We start from the raw sequence: 19,873 nt of genomic DNA, 5'->3' as shown, positions 1-19,873 counted from the left end.
GGGTACCCACAAGTCTCCGTTTTACAGACATGTCCATTTAATGCTAATCTCATGCAGTCTGGGCCAAAAACCATGCCAGTTGGGGTTTGGGCCCTGGGCAGACCTGGTAGAGTGCAATCCACAGAGGCCTAGTCCTCGCAAGTGGGCAGCCTGGGTTTGAATATGACTCAGAGCCCTTCCTGGCATGTCTTCCCCTCTTTTTCCCCTTTCATTCTGTATCTCAAAGCCTTAAAATGGCCAAAAAATATCAACCAAAAAAAACATGCCGTTCTCCTTCAAATGTGGTATTTATGCCGATTGTATTTGAATTCTTTTGCATACTGGGGTAAGCACTATTAGAACTAAATGACTTATTGTGACCTCTAAGATAATCACAACCTCCTAAACTTTACAACCACAAACTAGAGACCTAGAGGGCTTTAAGAGGATGGATAGCTTTCCTATGTATATTGACAATAAGGGGATTTCTCAGCAGTTTACAAAACACAAGTGCACGCCAACCAATCGTAGAAAAAATGCAATTCTTGCATCTTGTCCTTCTGCCTGATGCTCCAGCACTTCTCTTAATGCAGTACTGCATGGTGCTAGGACCACTACCACTGAAGAGTTACATCACACAGTTAATGTTTGACTTGACTTAATAACTTTGATATAAATAAAAACAAAATAAATGGTCCCACACCAAGCTCCAGCAGCCATTTAGTCTGCCACATGACAGTATCCATGAATATTGCTCTTCCATGTGACATCATTAATATGAATAGCTCAATAATTGCTCTGTACAATCTCGTGCAAGCTTGTCTTTTTTGATACGACCTTTGGGGATGGCCAAAATCAGACATTTCCCAATTCTACATATTGTGGCTTTAATTTAATAATATACAGTAAGTACTCTATGCACCAAGGAGAAAGGAAGCGTTACCTATAGCTATATCACCTAATTAAAATTTAAATTGTAAAGAGGCATTTGCTGACTTTATTGGAACATAAACGTTTGAAGAAGACCTTAGAAAATCACCCCTGTTCTTCTGCGTCTCACAGTGCACATTTGGAAAAATTGGTCTGTGAATTATTAAGCAGCTGTGGGCATGTTGTTATTGGCTATCATGCATTGAGGTTTTACTTAGTTGTTATAACCACAGCTGAGTTAAATCCCTGTATAAGGACATGCATTTTACATGGCCTATGACTCAGTTTACTTCCGTCTTGGAAATGAATGAGGCCAAAGGAACGCTGGAGCATGGGAAATGAAAGTGCTAGCCTCGTGGCAAAAGCCTCTGAGCTATGGGATGAAAAGAGGACAGCTTAGGGTTGGAATACAGCGACAGTGGAAGAATTTCACAGGCAAGAGGTCAAGAGCACTCTATTTTCAATCTTAACATGGGGAATGGGTACAAGTTGGCTGCAATAACCCGTATCAAGGGCACGTTTTTGCAAACGATAACCTCTGAAGAAGAGGAGATGGAATATGGTGCAAAAAAGAAAGAGCTTTTCTCAGCAAAAATTCACAATCCTTTTAGTCATATCAGGCCTGAAAATGTCTGCTCAGGATGCCTTTGCGCATGTGGATCTATATACTGTATGACTATGTGCGTGCGTGCTTGTGTACATGACAGAGTATCCCCCCTAAGCAGTGCCCTTCTCACTACGTCTCTCCTCTAAGATACTTCTTCTATGAATCACTAAACATCACTCAAAGACACGACATTCACCACATGAAAAAAGCTTCCTTTTAAACCATAATTTTACATAGATGTGTATAATCATATTTGCACGTGCAATTAGACTGTAACAAACTCACAAATACACCCAAATGAACTATTTCCACCCGTTTTGTGCCTTAATTGTGATTGTCCTTGGCACTGCAGAGTGATCACTAAAAATTCTCCCAGGGCTAAACGGCAGATGCATCCAATTCATCTGTAGCCTACAAGCAAATAAAACAACCCAGCGTTTAAAGATTTCTTCTTATATATGGTATACAGATGTGGTGCTATCTGAATATTAAAAAGACAAATATAGAGCTATTCTATGTGTGTCTTTGTGGCACTGAAGCTGTAATGTACATTGGAACACTAAATTGCAAATGACATGCTGTAGGTTAATAGATGACACTAAATTGTGGTTGACACTGTAAGTGCATTCAGACTGTGAGGGAGATTGAGCTTGGCACTGAACAAAAACACCCTTAGAATATTGATATTCATGCACAGCACTGACAAGAGGCATACGTAATACGGAACAGTTTAGCTTTGCGATGCTTAATCTGCAAGGAATTGAGATGGGAGCACTTTTTTTTTTCATTTTTACCATCTGCTCTGCGTCTCTGCAGATTTTGCTGATTTATGGAAGCCACTGAGTCTGTGCCTGCTCCTCTGCTTTCCTTCCATTCCACAAATTTATGGCTTTGAATTAGGAACAATAGGAGCAGTGACCGTCGCCTTAACACCCTGTTCCTTTCTACTGCTGGAGAGCAAGGCGGTTGGTCAGATCGGAGGAACTCTCGCCAAAGTTTTCGCGATTAGCAATTCGTCAAAGGGTGAATTGGAAAGTAAACATCGAATTGGGAAGGAAAATGAGGTCAATAAATTCAGGGATGGCATTGCATCAGAGTGCGCGGAGCAAACGGGGGTAGCAAAGGGGAACAAAAATAACCCACTGCAGCTGGACAAAATCTCTCTTCACATAATGCCAGTGGTCCAGTCTCTTGAGAGGGCAGCAGCTGTTATGTATTTCTGTCTTCTTCGCCTAAAAAAAATAAAAAATAAAAAATGTGCAAAAGTAGAAGGTTGTCGTGAAAAGGTTAGGTGAAGCAGCATTAACTCCGAAATGTGCTGGCAAAACATTTTCCTTTATCTTTCCTTTTTTTGTCACAACAGACTTTTTCCTGTGATATATAAACATCTGGCAGAGGAAATTGCTCAACTATGACGGTCGTTAGGAGTGCAAGTGGGGAGGGACGAGTTTGAGTGAAACACATTGTTCTGCTCAAGCTTCATCTTGTGCACACGCTGATAAAATCCCAGGATGAGAAAACGAGAAACATTTCTTTTCCCTACCAGAGTCCTGTACCTCAGATACTGAAATAGGATGAGCAAATCATGTTCTCACCCTGATAAGGTGATACTTCTCTCACATATGTCTAGAAAATAAAATGCAGCTCTGCAATCCAATTGCAGTCTCACAGTTGCCTCGCAACAACACTTCATCACACCCTGCCCTGTGGCACTGATAGTGAGATGTGAATAAAATGTTAGAGACACAAGCAATTATGACAGATCAGTCACAGAAGGGAGAAAAGAGGAAGGAGGATCTGCTGTTTAATTCTGCCGGTAATTACAGTAAAAAAGATATATTAATGGGGCCTGAGGTGAGAGCTCCATCGCAGCCTTATTAAATGCCTGTTATGTTGTTTTTTTTTTACTGAATGAACAGATTGTACAGTTGCAAAGAAAAACAAATGTGTGCATGCACGCCGACACTTCAGAGAAAAGCACCTTGGGTGTGTTTATATCATACTTATCTTACATGCGCTCTCTTGGCGATAAACACATTTAGACTCCCTATGAGACTTTTTTTTTCTCCCTGTTCTTCCCTTCCTTTGGTCAAAACCTTTCAAGTCTATTCGGTGAAAACCATACAGTGGATAACATCACTTGACATTTACATGCATGAGCAAGGAGGAACTGCAGTGCGAACAGTGTCATTTACATCCTCCCAGCAGCTCCTGTTCAGGCTCTTATTCATGTCAGGGGGCTCCTCTGGGTGCATTTTGAGTGTGACCAGCTAAGGGAATGGAATTCGCTCTGGCATTTTTTTGCCTTTAATCTCACATTGTTTCAGTGGAACGTGAGAACAAGAGGTAGCATGCGAAATGTGTTAAGGTTGGAGCATTTTATTTGCCCCTCTAATGCCTTTGGAGAGGAAGGTGAGAGACAACATATTCAAAACAAAGACTGTGCCCGGCGAGGTAAATCGAAGGAAAGCAGTCAGTGGTTTCTCATCAATAAAACCACAGAGTAATTAGAGAAAGCACTTGAAAGCCAATTTGCGAGTTGACAAATGATCAATCTTCATCTGTAACGCAGCCACAGTAGCATACAGCAGCAGTGGTGGATGTGGTGACAAATGGCTTTGCCTGTGCTACCTAGCATCTCATTCTCTTCGGTGAAAGACTCAGATGCTGACTAAAGAAGTAGAATCCTTCTGTTTTTCCTATCAGTGCAAAGCACCTTCTCCTGGAATGAGACAAACACAGGAGCAAATCACCACTGCAATGCTCTTTTTCATTGAATATATTTAAGAGACATATGCTGCTTATAATTACTTAAACCATCCCATTCATAACTGCAATGCAAAAAGGTGAGCTCTGTTTATTAAAAAAACAGATTCAAGGTAAAATCAGCATTGAAAAAACAAAAAATGTGTCGCAATGTTTTTATTTCCCCTGCTGCAGAGTCCCTCGTGAAGGAAATGAATTTCATTTTTATTTCACGCTAAATTTAATTGCCCTTCGGTCAGTCTGTGTGCTTAATTTATCTGAATCACACGCCCAAAAACCCTATACCTTTACCATCCACGGTGTTTGCTCTCGAGCTTACTCTGAGACCTTATTAATTAGTTTGCTTTATGACAGAGACAGTCCCTGTTTAAAACCATGTCATAAAACGCCCACGCATCACTGCTGTTCAGCTGGGCAGCTATCAAATAAACCTCGCAGCGCACTCCTTGCACTGCTTCACATGACAGATGCAGGCAGCTCCCCTCTCGCCGGCTCGCATTGATCCTCCCTCCCTGAATAGATTTGAACACAATAATTCAGCCAGGTAAATTGGAATAACTCTGACCATTAGTGAATTAGTTTGCTCTTTAAAATCAGCCATTGATCCCTGAGCTGAACTGATTGGTTGCTGACCAACCAGAGAATTTAATTATCAAACCGAGTGTTGCTTGCTCAGCCATGTTTTCTGAAGGTCAGGGTGCTGGGTGCCACTGCAGTCCTTTTTTTTATTTTTTATAAAAGAAACGACAGGAGCAAGGCGAGAGATTCAGGGGAAAAAGAATCCAGTACAAATGAAGTTAGCCACGGCCGGCCTTCCCATTCCTCTGTTGCTTCCCAGCAATTGCAAGTGGCAGACTATTACTACGCCTCTCCAGACATGGCTGTGAGCTGTGCAATAATAATTCTCTGAATTCAGACGACACTGGTTTGGCATGTTTAGATGCAACTCTTCTCGCTCTCTCCTCATTCTGTCATTCCGTTGCATCAGTCTCACATAACCCTTTAGTCCCATTGAGGTCATATTAATATGACTAAGTTAAAAAATAACCCAGAGGAGTATAAAAATTCATTTCTAGGCTGCCAGCCATCCATAACCTTACGTCAAAGGTTTTGCTTCACTACGCGCATTATACCTGTATCACTGGGAATTGGCTGTGAGGCAGTCATGCTGATAACATTTCACACAGAACTCCATCTGCTTGTATCCATATAGTTCCAGCTACAAATCAAGTCTAAAAAATAAATATTACATATTGGTGACCAGGTGTCAGGCCCAAGCAACGAATAGATGGATAGTGCAGAAATACATTATATCTGCTCTAATTCCCTTGAGTCTACCTGTCTCCTTGCAAAAGGCTTCATTCTACCCTGATCTCTTGCCTCCCTGGGATTTAGAATACAAATAAGGAGAACAAGCCTCCCCATTCTTATGAACTTTATAGAATAAAGAGGGACACTTAGGGCCCCACACAGGGGAGAGGGGAATTGATTGGCAAAGCGAGTGACGGGACCAGAATGGAGATTGAATCCCCTTGAATGAACCAGAATGGAGGAGGAGTTGCGGCATGAATAAGGCTGTTTAAAAAGAGGATGGAGAAAACAAGCCTCCCTTGTCCTGTCTTGTGATTTCCTGAAGCAGACATCCTCCCCTTTTTACCCTGCTTATTCAAGGGTAAACGTGATCCACTCTCTGTCTCTTACTCTCTCTGTTTCACTAATCCACTCGGCAAATAACAGTAATCTGCAAATAACAGAAGATAAAGAATATTCCTGACGTACCAACAAACAAATATGTTGAATGCGTGTGAGATTTGGGATCTGTGAGCTATGATCTCATGCAGCAACAGGACACAAATACCTCTGGATGGAGAGGGAGTTTGAAAAATTCTATTTTGCCATGAGCTTGATGTGGAGTAGAGTGGAGTGCACACCATTCGGTGCATTATATTGTGTTGAGTAATCAAACAAGGACTCTTGAAATATGAAAAAAGTGCCTTTTGTTAGCACTAACACATTAAAATGGATTGATTGCAACATCCCTGCAAATGTAAGCCTTTAATATCATGGGGGAGTTGTCAATACATTTAATTTGTGCATAATGTTTTGGTAGCCGTGACTGTGTTTTATGATGAAATATGCATTTTTATAAAATTCAAAATAATGGGATGGGGTGGCAGGTTATGGCTCATGAATAATGTCATCTTTTTAAAATGTATTATAATTTTTTTTATTATTGGCAGAAGGAAATAACGTCTTTAGGGAAATATCAGAATTGTACCTTTTCGTCCAATGTCTGTGTTTGACTGACAGCAGCTGGCGAGCTGCCAAAGTGCGGCGTCACACCGTAGGGAAGGAAAGACAAAGTAAACAACTGTACATGTCATGGCAGACAGCATGTTGTTAGTGGTACTAAAGAATAAGGGCCAGGTACGTGTACATGCTGTTTAACGTGCTGCAGCTGAGCAGCTAATTGGCTATCTAGCCTGCAAACTGACATTAGCAGTGCACTTTTCCCCAGTGAGTGTGTGTTGTCGGTGGCTTGTTCAACAAGCTAAGTCCAAACAGTCTGTTCATGTTTGTGAATTAGATAAGAAGGAGAGTTTAGCAAGAAAGCTAATGTGGTTGTTTTAGTCCGTTGCTTAGCAGACTTCTGGCTCAGTGTGACATCTGTTGTACCATAGGCTATATAAAATATAGATCTTATCTCTGATGTCACCCATAGGTTTCTGCTGAGCAGATGTGAAGCTCAGTGTAGAGGCTCTTGCTGTCTCCTAACTCCTGGCTAATCCAACAAGACTAGGTAAAAAATTACAAGACTGGAGTCTGACAATGTGCTTAATTGTAGCCAAATTGTTACTGGGATAGCCAGCGTAACGTCCAGAGGCTGCTGAACCTGGTTCCATTGTCCGCAGGCCCGGCTCCGGCTCAGGCAATCACCAGCTCCAGCCAAAAATGTGCTTAATGTAGAGGGTGGGTGAGCTGCGGTGGGCCAAAGCACGCCACCTGTGACGACATCTGCCTGTCGCTCAACATGGCCAGGTCCTTAATTATGCATAAATTTAAGCCTCAATAAAATGTAAATGGTGAGTTCTGTAAAAATGCACCCCCTTTGCAGTTGTTATGAACTGGGAAATTAGCTATTGAGAACAAAACTATGTTTGTTCACCTAGCTATAAACACATTTATCCCCCCCCTAATATTGCTGCACCTGGCAAGATTAGATTTTGTATTTGCATTATAACAACGTCTTAACCGACATAAAGTAATATTGTAAAGCTTCCAAATGACATCATAAAAGCAACCAATAGAAAACATATATTTTCCTTTTTTTGCAACAAAGAGAACACAGAACGAGTGATTTACAGGACAGATATGTATGCTGCAGCACCCAAATAAAAAAATGCAATTTCAGTGGGATTTCAAGCATCCCTATCAAGGAAGCCATTTCCTTTTTGAACAGATCAAATCCACTTCAGTGGAGATCAGGGAAAAGCAGGACGCCATCATCCTTTCAATGTTGCACTACTCATCTTTCTCTAACCTACTCTGACCTTGATGCAGGTATGACACTGGCTACCGTAGCTCTTCATGTGTAACAGAGGGATTGTCTGTATTGTTGAAAATCTAGTTCTTTATGGAGTTTGACTTTTTTGACATTTCTCTCGTTGAGTTTTCCCAAATGAACAGGAGACAACTTTTGAAATTAAATGCATATTTGTCCCACGTCAGTGCAGTTTTATGAAATGTCATCAAATCTATTTTTATCACTCTAACTTGACCTTTGAAATGTTTGTGAGTATGCAGTTTCTCACCTGAAAGGCACGATCACTGATTTTCTTAATAGCACCTGAAATTACCAAGATTTCCTCCAAACACATTTGAGCTGGGTTTGCAGATGTAGTGACATCCTCAGCACCAGTGAGGGACTGGCTTTAGTGGATGGCCCCCATCCAGTTGTTAAACTGTCCCCGCGGTTCTTTGCCAAATTATTTGGCTCTCCTTGCGATGGCATTGAACTGTTTCCTACATCGGACAACAGTTCTCGTAGGACCTGGGCGGCAATTATTAACCAAATGTGTTATCTCCTCCCAAGCTAATTTAACATCAGCAGCCCTCAGTGGCTTATTTACAATGCTGCATGTTTGCTCATGGTGAGTCAGCAGTTCACGCACGTGAACATCAGTTTATTCCAGAGAGAATCTTTTTTTGTGTAGTAAATGCTTCCAACTGTTCTCCGTGGCTTCCATATTTAAACTGAGAGAGCAGCATGGCATAGAGTGTGCATGTTTTAAAGGAAAGAATAAGAGTTTATATGATTTTTCATCCAAGCCTATATCCAGCTGTGCAGCTGGTGCACTGCACCACATGGCTCCAGTCCCCCCAAAATACCAAAAGTCCATCACCCCACCCCTTGTGGACAGTGTTTTTCACCACTGTGCATGGATTCAGTAATGTGGGGCTGTCAGATTGTGATGTTTGCATGCAGTACATTCATTCTGACAAATCCTCTTTTATAATAATATGTTCTCTAACTATAAGAAACCGTTCCTCATATTTTCACCGTCATCTTTTGTCCTCAGATCTTTTCTTTATCATAACACCCCCTCTCATTATCAAGACAAATGGCGTCTTTAAATATTGAAGAAATATGTCATATAATGAAATCATGACAGCATCCATGAGAGCTTAGCGGTCGCAATGAGTCATATTTATCCACTATTCCTCTGTATCGCTCGGTGCTGTTTGTTGAACCAGACTCCCTTTTATCTAGCAATAAATTTCGGTTTAAGGTGTGATAATGTTCAGATGCAAAACCCACAAAGCAAGCAAGCAGAAAATCTGGCATGAGATAAATGCCGTTTTGGCAGTCGAAGACAGACAGATCTTAGTATACGGTTGGAAACAGGCTTACAGACAGACGCAGGGAGAATTTACTCTCATCATGTGGCCATATGAATGTAAATGCACTCACTGCAGGAGATTTAGGGGATTCAGACAGCAATGACACCTCAGGTGGTGGAAATGACTAAGCCTCTGGGTCAACTGCAGGACTGATTTTCATGTTAGTGGGGCAATCAAGAGCACGAGATAACTTTAGGGTTATTACCTTTCTTTACCAGCAAGTTTAGCAGCTATCTGCATGCAGCTTTATGATCATGTGCAACAGTTAAAGTTACCAGTGCGATGTAAGAATTGGGGAAAATGTGCATGTATACATTCCACATGACAACTACCAACAAGCTTTGTCGTGAGAAGCTGCAATATATAATTAATTGGGGACTGGATGGTTTATGAATTGTGTAGCAAACGGCACTACATTAGTCATATCAAGGCTGCTAGGTGATCTCAAGCCATATGTTGCCCTTTATTTAGTTGTTCAGGTAGTCATTGCTGTGATTTTTGTACAATATAGGGCGTTGAGAAATTGGCAGGAAGCTAACTATGACTGGGAGGCATGAATTCAGTTGGAACTAAGGATTTTACCGGTCCAACATCTATTTCCACAGGCAGAAATCTGCTGAAATTGAGATCCAACCCAATTCTTACCTGACAAAAATCCATCCTTGTTGTAACAAGGATTTTACTCTTTAAACACCATACAACATACTATCATATTTTTTTTTGCCAAAAAACACGTTTTCATGCCAAATTTGTTCTTCCCTTCCATTTGAAAATGTGTCCAAAACTGTTTTATGGCACCATCTCAAACAAATTAAGTCCAATTCTACAACACATGCAACACATATCTTGCCTAGACCAAAAGGATCAATTATCCATTTGCTTTTGTCAATATTCAATCTGTTTTTTTAATTATATGCTACCAAATTAGTGTCAGTAGAATTTAATATTAAATAGAAAAATAAGGTGTGTTAGTGTTATTGAATTAGGCAAAAAAAAAAAAAAAAGTAAAAGTCTGGTTGGTGGTTCATACCTAAAAGCTGAAAAGTCTAAAGATAAATAATTTATATTGGATACAATTTGTAAGGTATGACCGACAGCTGCAGCATGTATCGTCCTAACACCTGACACATTGCATCGGCCTGTGACTCTTCTCTGCCAGGCTGTCAAATATACTTTTAGTGACCGTCACATGCTCAATGGCCATTTCACGTTATTATAGTTGGGGTTTTTAAGATGGAAAATGTGGTCTTATACACCACATCAAACAAATTGTACTCTCATAGATTTCTATGTCAGTAAGAGCAAAGAATTCAACCTTGTACTCATTGTAACATGCAGACAAAAGATTTCATTGTGAACTCTGTTGTCAATAAGTGATTTACTGAAATTAAATAAAAAACACATTTTTGATTTAGTTTCTCATACACGTTTTGTTTTCAAATTCACACTCACACCCTAATCTTTGCACAAAGGCATATTGTTATCAATCCCCTGCTCAGCATCGTCCCTCTCTATCAGATTATGTACCATTTCATTTTGACAGCCAAGCTCAAATTAGCCTTATGTAATTAGCCTGAAACAGGCCTGTTCTGAACACTGTCATATTTTGTCATTGCCACAGAGTCTCTGGTTGATAGGGTGAGAGAGAAGACTTGTTTTCCCTTTGTCAACCATGCAATTATGGCTGAAATGCCGTTTTCATAGTTGAGATTTCATTACAATCATTTTTAAGAACTGATTATACTTCAAATATGGCAGTATAATTATAATTAGTTATACAAGTAGAGATATTCAAATTATCCAAGATTGTTCCTGGTCCTTTAGCAAGTGGGTGAAGTAATGTTTAAATAATAAAATACAGAATTAATTTGAGGTGTCATTAGAAACTGACACACTAATTTTAACCATGGTATGACACATTAAAAAAAAGAAAAAAATCGTTTAAGTATGCCACTGTGATTTCTTTAACTTTTGCAATCAAGTAGTTCATCATCTATTTAACAGGAGAAGATTAGGCCCATTAAATTCTCCCTGCTCTTTTAAGATGTTATTGTCTAATAAACCATGAAAGGGGGAGGATTTTTGCATACAGTAGCAATTGATAGCACACTGCTGGGTGCTCCACGGCCAGGGGCCAAAGTTCTTAAATGCAATTACTGATGAAAATCGTTTCCTTATCAGTAACTAAGAGACATAATTTCACTTCCAAATGGATAATAATATTCACAGCCGATGCAAAATGAGGAAGTATATCATTTTAATGTTTGAAATGTTAAAATGTTTTCAAGATTTTTTAATTTCTTCCATTAAGCAGTGTGTGGTGGCATTAAATGTGCTCTTTCTCCGCTGTAATGGAGCTGAGTGTTTTAGGAATCTTTCATTTGGAAATAAATTGGAAATTACTGTACTGTTTAATACATCAGAATATCGGTCATCCTACTTTATTCTAAGCATGAATTGCATTTACTGTAATTCCAATCCAGGACGCATTAGGTGTATGGTGTGTGCTACCTCTAGGATCTTTTAATTAAAGAAACTCCATAAATCTGGCCTTGTTTAAATCTGTTTTTAGATGACCTGTTCCCGCTGCTTTGCTAAAAATGCATTGTCTCTAAAATATTTATAGACTGAGGGTCAGATTTAGTTTTATTGGGCCATTTTGCAAAGCTAAGGGCAATAATACAATTGTATTAACCACCCCTAGCAGCTTTAGTGGAACCAAATCGAGTTCTTATTTTGCATTTGATGAAAAAGGCGATATTTTGTATCACATTAGTTTTAACAATTCATGGAGTCGCAAGTCAATAGTTGAAAGTTTCCTCCAGCAGTAATTGACACCACTGGGTAAAGGGAGATGGTGTTCCTCCACATTAGTGGCTGGGTGTCATAACATATCGTAAAGCAGTCTTCTAACCTTGTCAGAACTTATCATGACACCAATTAGATGTTTTAAAAAAAGAAGAAGACAGTCACACAGCTGAGGGTGTTCTTCATGCTCATCTGCAAAAGGGTAACAGTCCTTGTATGTGGAGGCACAATCCGTGTGGCTCTCTGAAAAACTCCAGGGACGCATGAAGGGTGAACAATCTAAAAAGAGCAAAATAAATACCCATCATGTCACAGTAAAGTGACAATGACAAGGGCACTATCTTATTTGTTCACTACAACACAATTAACCTAACTCTGTGACATCTTCTTGTACTGCTAAAATAGACTTTGTCATGTAACAGCTCTCTTTTTTTGTGTCTCCCTCCCCTCCTTTCCTCTTCTTTTCTCTCCCATCAGGTCTCCAAATAATGGAGCGAGAATGAACAGAGAGCGGCTTAAAAAAAAGCATGAACTGGAGGTTTATTGAGGTCATCTGCTTCCTGTTTATATGGGACCATATAACAGTTCAGTCTTCCCGCCAGGACCCGTTGGCCACTGAACAACATGTCACCAAGCAATATGACTGGCTCATCTCTGACCGTGGACCTTTCCACCACTCTCGGAGTTATCTGTCCTTTGTGGAAAGATTCCGCCAAGGATTTACGACCAGATATAAAATTTATAGGTGAGTTCACTTTCAGCCTGTGTACTGATGCCACGCAGGCTTTTTAAGAATCTGTCTGTTTTAATGGTTTTTCTATTTTTAAATTTTAGTTGCAAAAAGCTGCACCGTGCACATTTTAAACCTATCAAGTGTGCATCTTTTATACTGGCTTGCAACAACTCTAGGTAGTGTGCACTTGTATTCTTCTGATATTAATGCAAATAGCTTTTAGTCTTTTTTTTTTTCAACAATTTGATTTCCCCAGTCTGTGACATGAAATATAAAATAATGATCATATTATAGCTAACAGCCTAAATATTTGCACACTGGTGTTAATCAGCGTGTTACTGTACTGTTTGGCTATTATTGGCAGACAGTAGGTGCAGAGTACTGAGGTGAGAAATGCTGCCTAACAGTTTGGTATTTGCACAAATTTGAGCAATTAAATAGGTTATTCTATATTTAATTTAATGGTTCCATAAGGTTGGGAGTTGCAAGAGACAGCTTTAAAAAATAAAAAAGGAGGAAAAAAAGGAGAAAAAAAGGTCAAAATCTGGGCAGCAGTGACTGATATATGCTGACTTTAAGTCATGGATCAAAATCCAAAAATACTGTATCCCAGACTTTGCAAAATCCCATTTAAAGTGTTTCTCACTTGTACTCATATGTCTTTCAAACTACTTGCCCTAGTTTGTAACACAGGCTCTATGGTATAAATTAATAGTGTCTGAGCCCAAACCAGTATGACCCTGGTGACAGCCTTTAGAAAGACAGTACACATCTACTGTTATTAGTCAAATGATGACAAAATCAAACACCTGTGGCTTTTCTAACAGGCTATTAATGAGCTAAATATTTTTTGCCACATAGTATGACATTAAAATTTGCATGATTTATTTATACCAATAACATATAACAAAAAAGAAAAGGACAAATCTAAAGTTTTTTTCATATTAACAGCCCATTAAAATCGCTGTTACTACTTGGTATAAGCCTCATACATATGGGAAGGTGCCTTCTCCACTTATTATGTGTAGAAGGTCGTTATCACCATTAGATAGCTCGTCTCTGTTTTGTTAGGTTTAGGCACCAATACTAAATGGTTAAGTTTAGGAAAAGAAACTACATGGTTAGGTTTAGGAAAATAAACTACATGGTTAAGTTTAGGAAAATAAACTACATGGTTAGGTTTAGGAAAATAAACTAAATGGTGAAGTTTAGGAAAAGAAAATACATGATTCGGTTTAGGCAAAAAAAAAAACTACATGGTTAAGTTTAGTAAATGAAGCTGATAACATCCATTTAATCACTGATAACATTTGAACTGGGTAGATAAAATATATTGACAGAGAAATATGAATTTCACACATATCAAAAATACATATAACAAATTAATATACTTAGTTCTCATTTTTTTTATGTAAACCTTTGCCTTAAACTGTATTAAGACCATTATAAATTACTTTAAATCACTGATTTCTATCACTAATTAACTCTCTATCTGTTCTCTAGCACTTGTTCCCAAATAAGACAGTTTGACATTCATTAATTGCAACATGGTCGATATTTTCCAGCATGTATTTTGCTTTGCATCACACAGCTGCTCGTTTGTCACATAGAGAAGAAGATGTAGGGAATTTAGATGGATAGAAACCCTCTTTCTCAGAATGATCTGCTTTGATTTCCTTGTATCCCTAATCCCTAGTCTGCTAACTCAGAAGTATAGAAAGACTGAGAAAGAGTAAGAGTCATTTGCTACATTCCTTTGGCAGTTCTTTCACAGAGTTTGTTCTCTGTCTCTCCGCTCCGTCTCTTGGTAACTTGCCACAGCCCCCGGTCCCCACTGGCTTTCGTGCCTTGATATTGTCACATGAACAGTAAACAACGCATTTGCATAATGTGTAACTTGACAGAGCGGGATGTTGCACAGAGACATGAATCTCAGAGGCAAAACTTCTGAAGCTGCTTTCCACAGACGCCGTACAGCCGTCGAGTGCTGTCTGTGATGCTGCAGTGATTTATTAAAACAGAGAGTGTGTGTTTGCATGTTGGGGGCTGCTGGGAACGTTGCCGGGCCCAGGTGGCTCCTGTTGTTTCTCCCTCTTAACAGACCATTAGTGGCATCAAATTCAGCCATCAGTGCTGGATGTCCCTTTCCTCATGACAAGACAATTAAATCTTGCATTAAGAGTGTGAAGAATTTGATGTATATCTCGTTAAAAATTCGACGACAACAATCAACAATCCACACTCACATCTGTCACACATCTGCAGAACTGTCAGACACAGAAAAGTTTGATTGATTGTTTTACTTTTATACCTATGTTCTGAGCAATTTCCCTCAAGTAATGCATTTGGAAATATACAGTGCAGTAACACATAGTATACACAGTACTATCTAGTGTATTGTGCTATGCTGATGTGTTAGTGGACTAAATGAAAGATTTTTTGGAACAGATATTTAATAAATAATCATATTCAGGGTTTGTGAGGGTGTGAAACATTCTCCCTGAGGTTCACAGTTTTCCAAGGATTTTCATCCCAACCTGGACCCCCAGTTAATTTCAATGATTAGTACATCTTCACCCAGAGAGAGGGGTGGTTGGAGGAAATCAGTGACATCAGCTGGTGTAGTGTTTGGTTGGAATGAAATCATACATACCCTCGGTCCTCTTCGGCACATGATTGCCCAGCCGTGCTCTCCTCTAACCAGCAATGAGAACTGAATCGCTTTGTAAATTTCCCCGGGGACTTTCTCTGCCTCGACGATTTAGTGGTGGAAAGTGGTTGAATCAGATTTGCAGAGAGACAAAGCATCCATTCCTTTCGGGTTCTCTTATCAAGAGAGATTACCCCGGAGGCATGCTGCGTGGACAATGCCAACCTGATCAGCAACAAACAAATCTGCCCCATCTTTAATAACATGGGCATTGCGCCTAATTTGAAGGATAAACACAGATTTAGGGAGAGGAAGCCAGCCTCTTGTCTCATGCTCTGAAAAGGTCACAGTCGCTTGAAGGGGAAAGACACACCGCGAGGCACCAATTATCCGCTCCCTCTAGACTTATGTCTCTTAAAGAAATGATTGGAGTGCATTTTGTTTAAGTAATCGTCACCGCTGTGTCACTGCTGATTGGAATCTTCAAACTGAATTCCTTCCTTTCTTCCTCCTCCCCCGTTATCGTAGGCAGAAGTGTAAATTTCCTATATGGTATTCATCGGTCAAAAGAAAGCCACTTTCACTGCTGGCTGCTCCTGTATCAGACCTGCAGCTGAATAATGTGTATCAATGTGTGCTTCAGTTAGTGGTGAAACTCGATGGCCTGTTTTGCTCACACTAGCATCTCTCATTCTGTTGCTTGTACTCTATTATGGGGTCGAATGTGTTTCAGATAATGCGTGTTCTCTCTTTGGTCTTTGTTCGCAGAGCTCTATCTCAGGTTCTTGTGTGCCTGAGTGAAAAACCAATATAAATGCAAATCTGGTAGCCATTAATGCATTTTAAAGGCCTCAAATCAGCATTGCACTGTAATCAAAGAAGCGAGATGGGGGTTGTTATTTATAATAAAAATATTTATGAAAATGAATAGTTCTGATTGATCACACTTTGAAAAGACACGCTAAAGTGAATGAATAGAGAGGGTGATAGAGCCACTCCTGTCATTGGGCCAGAGCTCATGAAGACCTATCCAAGGCTTCGAACAAAAGCCGGTAATGACCTGTGGAAAAACAATATTTAGAAATTAAATTAAAGCTAGCATGTTGTCCATGGTAATAACAAAAACAGACTAGTTGGGCTCCAATTAAATAAGGTAAACAGATATTTTTTTGTGTTTGAATTGAATAGATATTTGAAAAGGAAGGACAGAATGGGACAAACTAACCCTGGACTTCGACCCTGGATTTGTTTCCTGGTGAAACCAAGACTTGATGTTTTAGTCTGTGTAACTGTGTCTGGTAGTTTAATGCAGAAGTAGTTTTTAATAGTTGTTCCAAACCCTGTTTTCTTTAACCCTAACCTTAGTCAAGTGGTTTTGTGCCATAGATTAACCGTTTTCTGTGAACACAGAAGTTTATTTTGAAAATCCACAATGGATGTAAGTAGGGGTGTGCCATATCGTATCATTCACAATAGAATCCACCACAGAATTTACAAGAAGACTGTCAAAATAAGATGCCTTAGATAAAACATAATAATAATAATAATAATACAAGAACTCTTATTCTCCTTTACAATAATTAATTAAAATAGGCAATGATTACGATCAGTGTATGCGTTGGAATAGTGGCATTAGAATGTGTGAGAGGCCACCAAATTTGGGCTTTAATGAAAAAAAAATTCTCGAGGGGGGCATGCCCCCGGACCCCCTTAGCCAGCTATTTTTTAACACTGTCTGGCTGCTCCATGTCCTATTCGAAAGCCCTGTTCACTGTGAAAAATGTTATGTGATGTGATTGCTCACATTTAGCTCTCAAAGTGGACGGAATTGATGCTTTTCACTTAAAAATGTACATAATTTGCTCCCGGGGGGCATGTCCCCGGACCCTCTAGAGGATTTTTTTTTGTATTTGTATTGCAACTGTTGAAATTTGCAATTTACACTACATTTTAGATTTATGATTGATTTTTAACCCGATATATACATATATAGGGCCATATTGCCCACCCCTACATGTAACTATAGTTAAGTAACACACCCTCCCTGAAACATCCAAAACTGGGGCAAAGAGGTTCCGTGTCATTGGTCTTGCCTGTATCCAACAAGTTGGGATTAGAATCATTAAAAAAATGAAAATTGACCCACTGCATGTTTTACAGCACTATTAAAGACAATTGCAAAGCCAGTTTAATATCCTTAATCGCTATACTTAATTACTGACTTGTTAAAACCTTTGAAGAATGCTTGCACACACAAAAACTATGATTTTCACATTGTGATTTCTCTTTAATCGCTTGCTTCCCCTTATCTGAGACAGATCCTCTTTTCTGTAACAGAACTGTGAATGATATCTCAGCTTCTGTAATATAGTTTATCTCTGCTGGCCTGTATTCCTGTCTACCTTTATTCCATTTTGGTGTGTTAGGATGATACAGCAGTAAGAGACGTTTTTTTATGGGAGTCATATTAACTTATTTCCAAGAACAAAACCAAACATAACACAGTTACTGAAGCTAACAGCTAGCTAGCGAAGAAGTCAAGTGAATCATCCTCAGGGCGCCCTTCATAGTAAGTTCCTGCAGATCTGAGCTGAAAATGAAATGACAAAATTGGAACACTAAAACATGGCCATCTTGAGTTTTAATATTTTAGGTACTATAAGTATTATAAAGCTTCAATAAAGTCGAGTGAAGTGGTGTAGATACTTAATTATTTCTAATGATAAATAATCCGTGGTCAATATTTTCTGACAAAGGGTGAATTTGAGTGAAAATCACGCGATTAATGTAAAAAAATGTGTTTTTCACATTACTGTTGGTTGATAATATACTATGCCTTGATTCTGGGTGGAAATTTAAAGAAGTAGTCTGACTTTTTGGAACACCTGTCATGTCTTTACAGTAAATATAAAGCTACTGTTAGCAGCAGATTACCTTAGGTTAGCATGATGATCGTAAACATGGCTCATTCCAAACATACAGAAAAAAAAATCACCCTCTGTACCGGCTCTTCTCAAGCTCATTAAATAACACATTAATGTTGTACGTTCATCAACTGTACAATCTCCTCTCAAAGCACTGTGGGATAGCTAGCAGTTGTCATACGACTGACCGGTGATGCAACAAAAGGATTTGTTGAAATGTTGGATGTTTAAACACAAATGAGGGCACAATTTGCACTGAAAAATCCTGGATTACATGTACATACACAAATAAGCACAATTTGGCACAACTTGGATGCCAATCTAGCTATCTAGCTTGGACACATTAAAAGACACACACCGAAGAGAGACAAGTGACAGATGTGATGTTGACCAGTTTCATTTCATTCATAAGGACATATCATATTCATGTAGTTTTATCATTTTAGGTTTAAAATAAGCATTTTTTTTAATGCTCAGCTTTTATACCAGTTTCGATATGCACAGCATGGGTATATTCAATGAAAGCACATCATGCATATCTCTAACTGAACATTTCCTTCATGATATTAATTATTCCTAACTATAATCAGTCCAGAGACAACCACTTGATCAGCACTAAACCTTGAATGAATAATCTGCAGCTCTAATTTGCATGCGCAAACAACTTCTTTTATTCAGTCTCCAATTTAAACCGTGCATCTGTAGACTCACTTCACCTTTTTATTCCATTTTTTTGAAATCCTCATTTTTCTTTTAATTTGTTATTAGCTTGGCATCGTCTGTCGCCTTGATGTAATTCATTTTTGAAATCCGACAAGCAGCGACAGAAACACATTGGGTTTCCTCATGTGTTCAGTGTGGATGTGTCTGTCAGAGCTGATCTGGGCTCCATTTGTTTTAAACAGAAACAAGGTGTAACATTTGTCCGACTCAGGTCCTGAATTAGTTTGGATGAACCATCTGTAATTGGATAGAGCAAGGGAAGGCGAATTTGATGTCGTCGGCAGATTTGCTGAGAGAGACTGCAGCAATGTTTAATTCAGCAGGCGGTAGCCAAAGGAGGAGAAGGAGAGAGGCAGTCAGGAAGTCAGGAGGGATGAAACAGACTGTAGAAAGAGGACAGAGACGTCGTAGGGTCTGAGATGCCATTAGGCAGTGAGACAGGAAGGTGCTAAAAGTGTGTGATAACGAAAATGTATATAAGTGCTGGCGACAAGGAAGGGGGTCCAGTGAGCTCAGTATCAAAACAAGGAATGGGGGAGCAGACAGGTATGCTGGCAGTGAGGTCACAGCCAAGGTGAGGAAATGCCGCCTCACAGAAGCATTCGAATGGCTCACATGACCCACAAATACCATGTAGTTGAGTGCACCTCAAAAAATAACAGAGGCCATGTATTATTAAAGCCTCCTCTGCATCTCATCATGCCTGTGCTTAGAAACTCACGTGTGCATCTGTCAACGTGTTTTCATTAACATCCAGGACTGCCCGCACCATTAGATTTCAGGGTTTTTTTAATTCATCCTTGCTCTTATCTACCGTATAAATGCTCAGTTGGTGACACAACATCATTTTA

General features: G+C 39.4%; 1 protein-coding gene across 1 annotated transcript in view; it reads left to right on the top strand.

The window, feature by feature from the left end:
* Window positions 1-19,873, top strand: part of brinp1 (bone morphogenetic protein/retinoic acid inducible neural-specific 1) — a 136,404-nt gene that overhangs the window by 17,750 nt on the left and 98,781 nt on the right. Inside the window, exon 2 of the mRNA XM_059357758.1 lies at window positions 12,470-12,737. Coding sequence (XP_059213741.1) covers window positions 12,520-12,737 — 218 coding nt within the window. The 5' untranslated portion in view covers window positions 12,470-12,519. The remainder of the gene's footprint in view (window positions 1-12,469; window positions 12,738-19,873) is intronic.

The sequence above is a fragment of the Centropristis striata genome, chromosome 19, assembly GCF_030273125.1.
Source record: "Centropristis striata isolate RG_2023a ecotype Rhode Island chromosome 19, C.striata_1.0, whole genome shotgun sequence".
Taxonomy (NCBI): Eukaryota; Metazoa; Chordata; class Actinopteri; order Perciformes; family Serranidae; genus Centropristis; species Centropristis striata.
The sequence above is the reverse complement of the archived record's forward strand: the minus strand, read 5'-3'. Positions and strand labels throughout refer to the sequence as shown.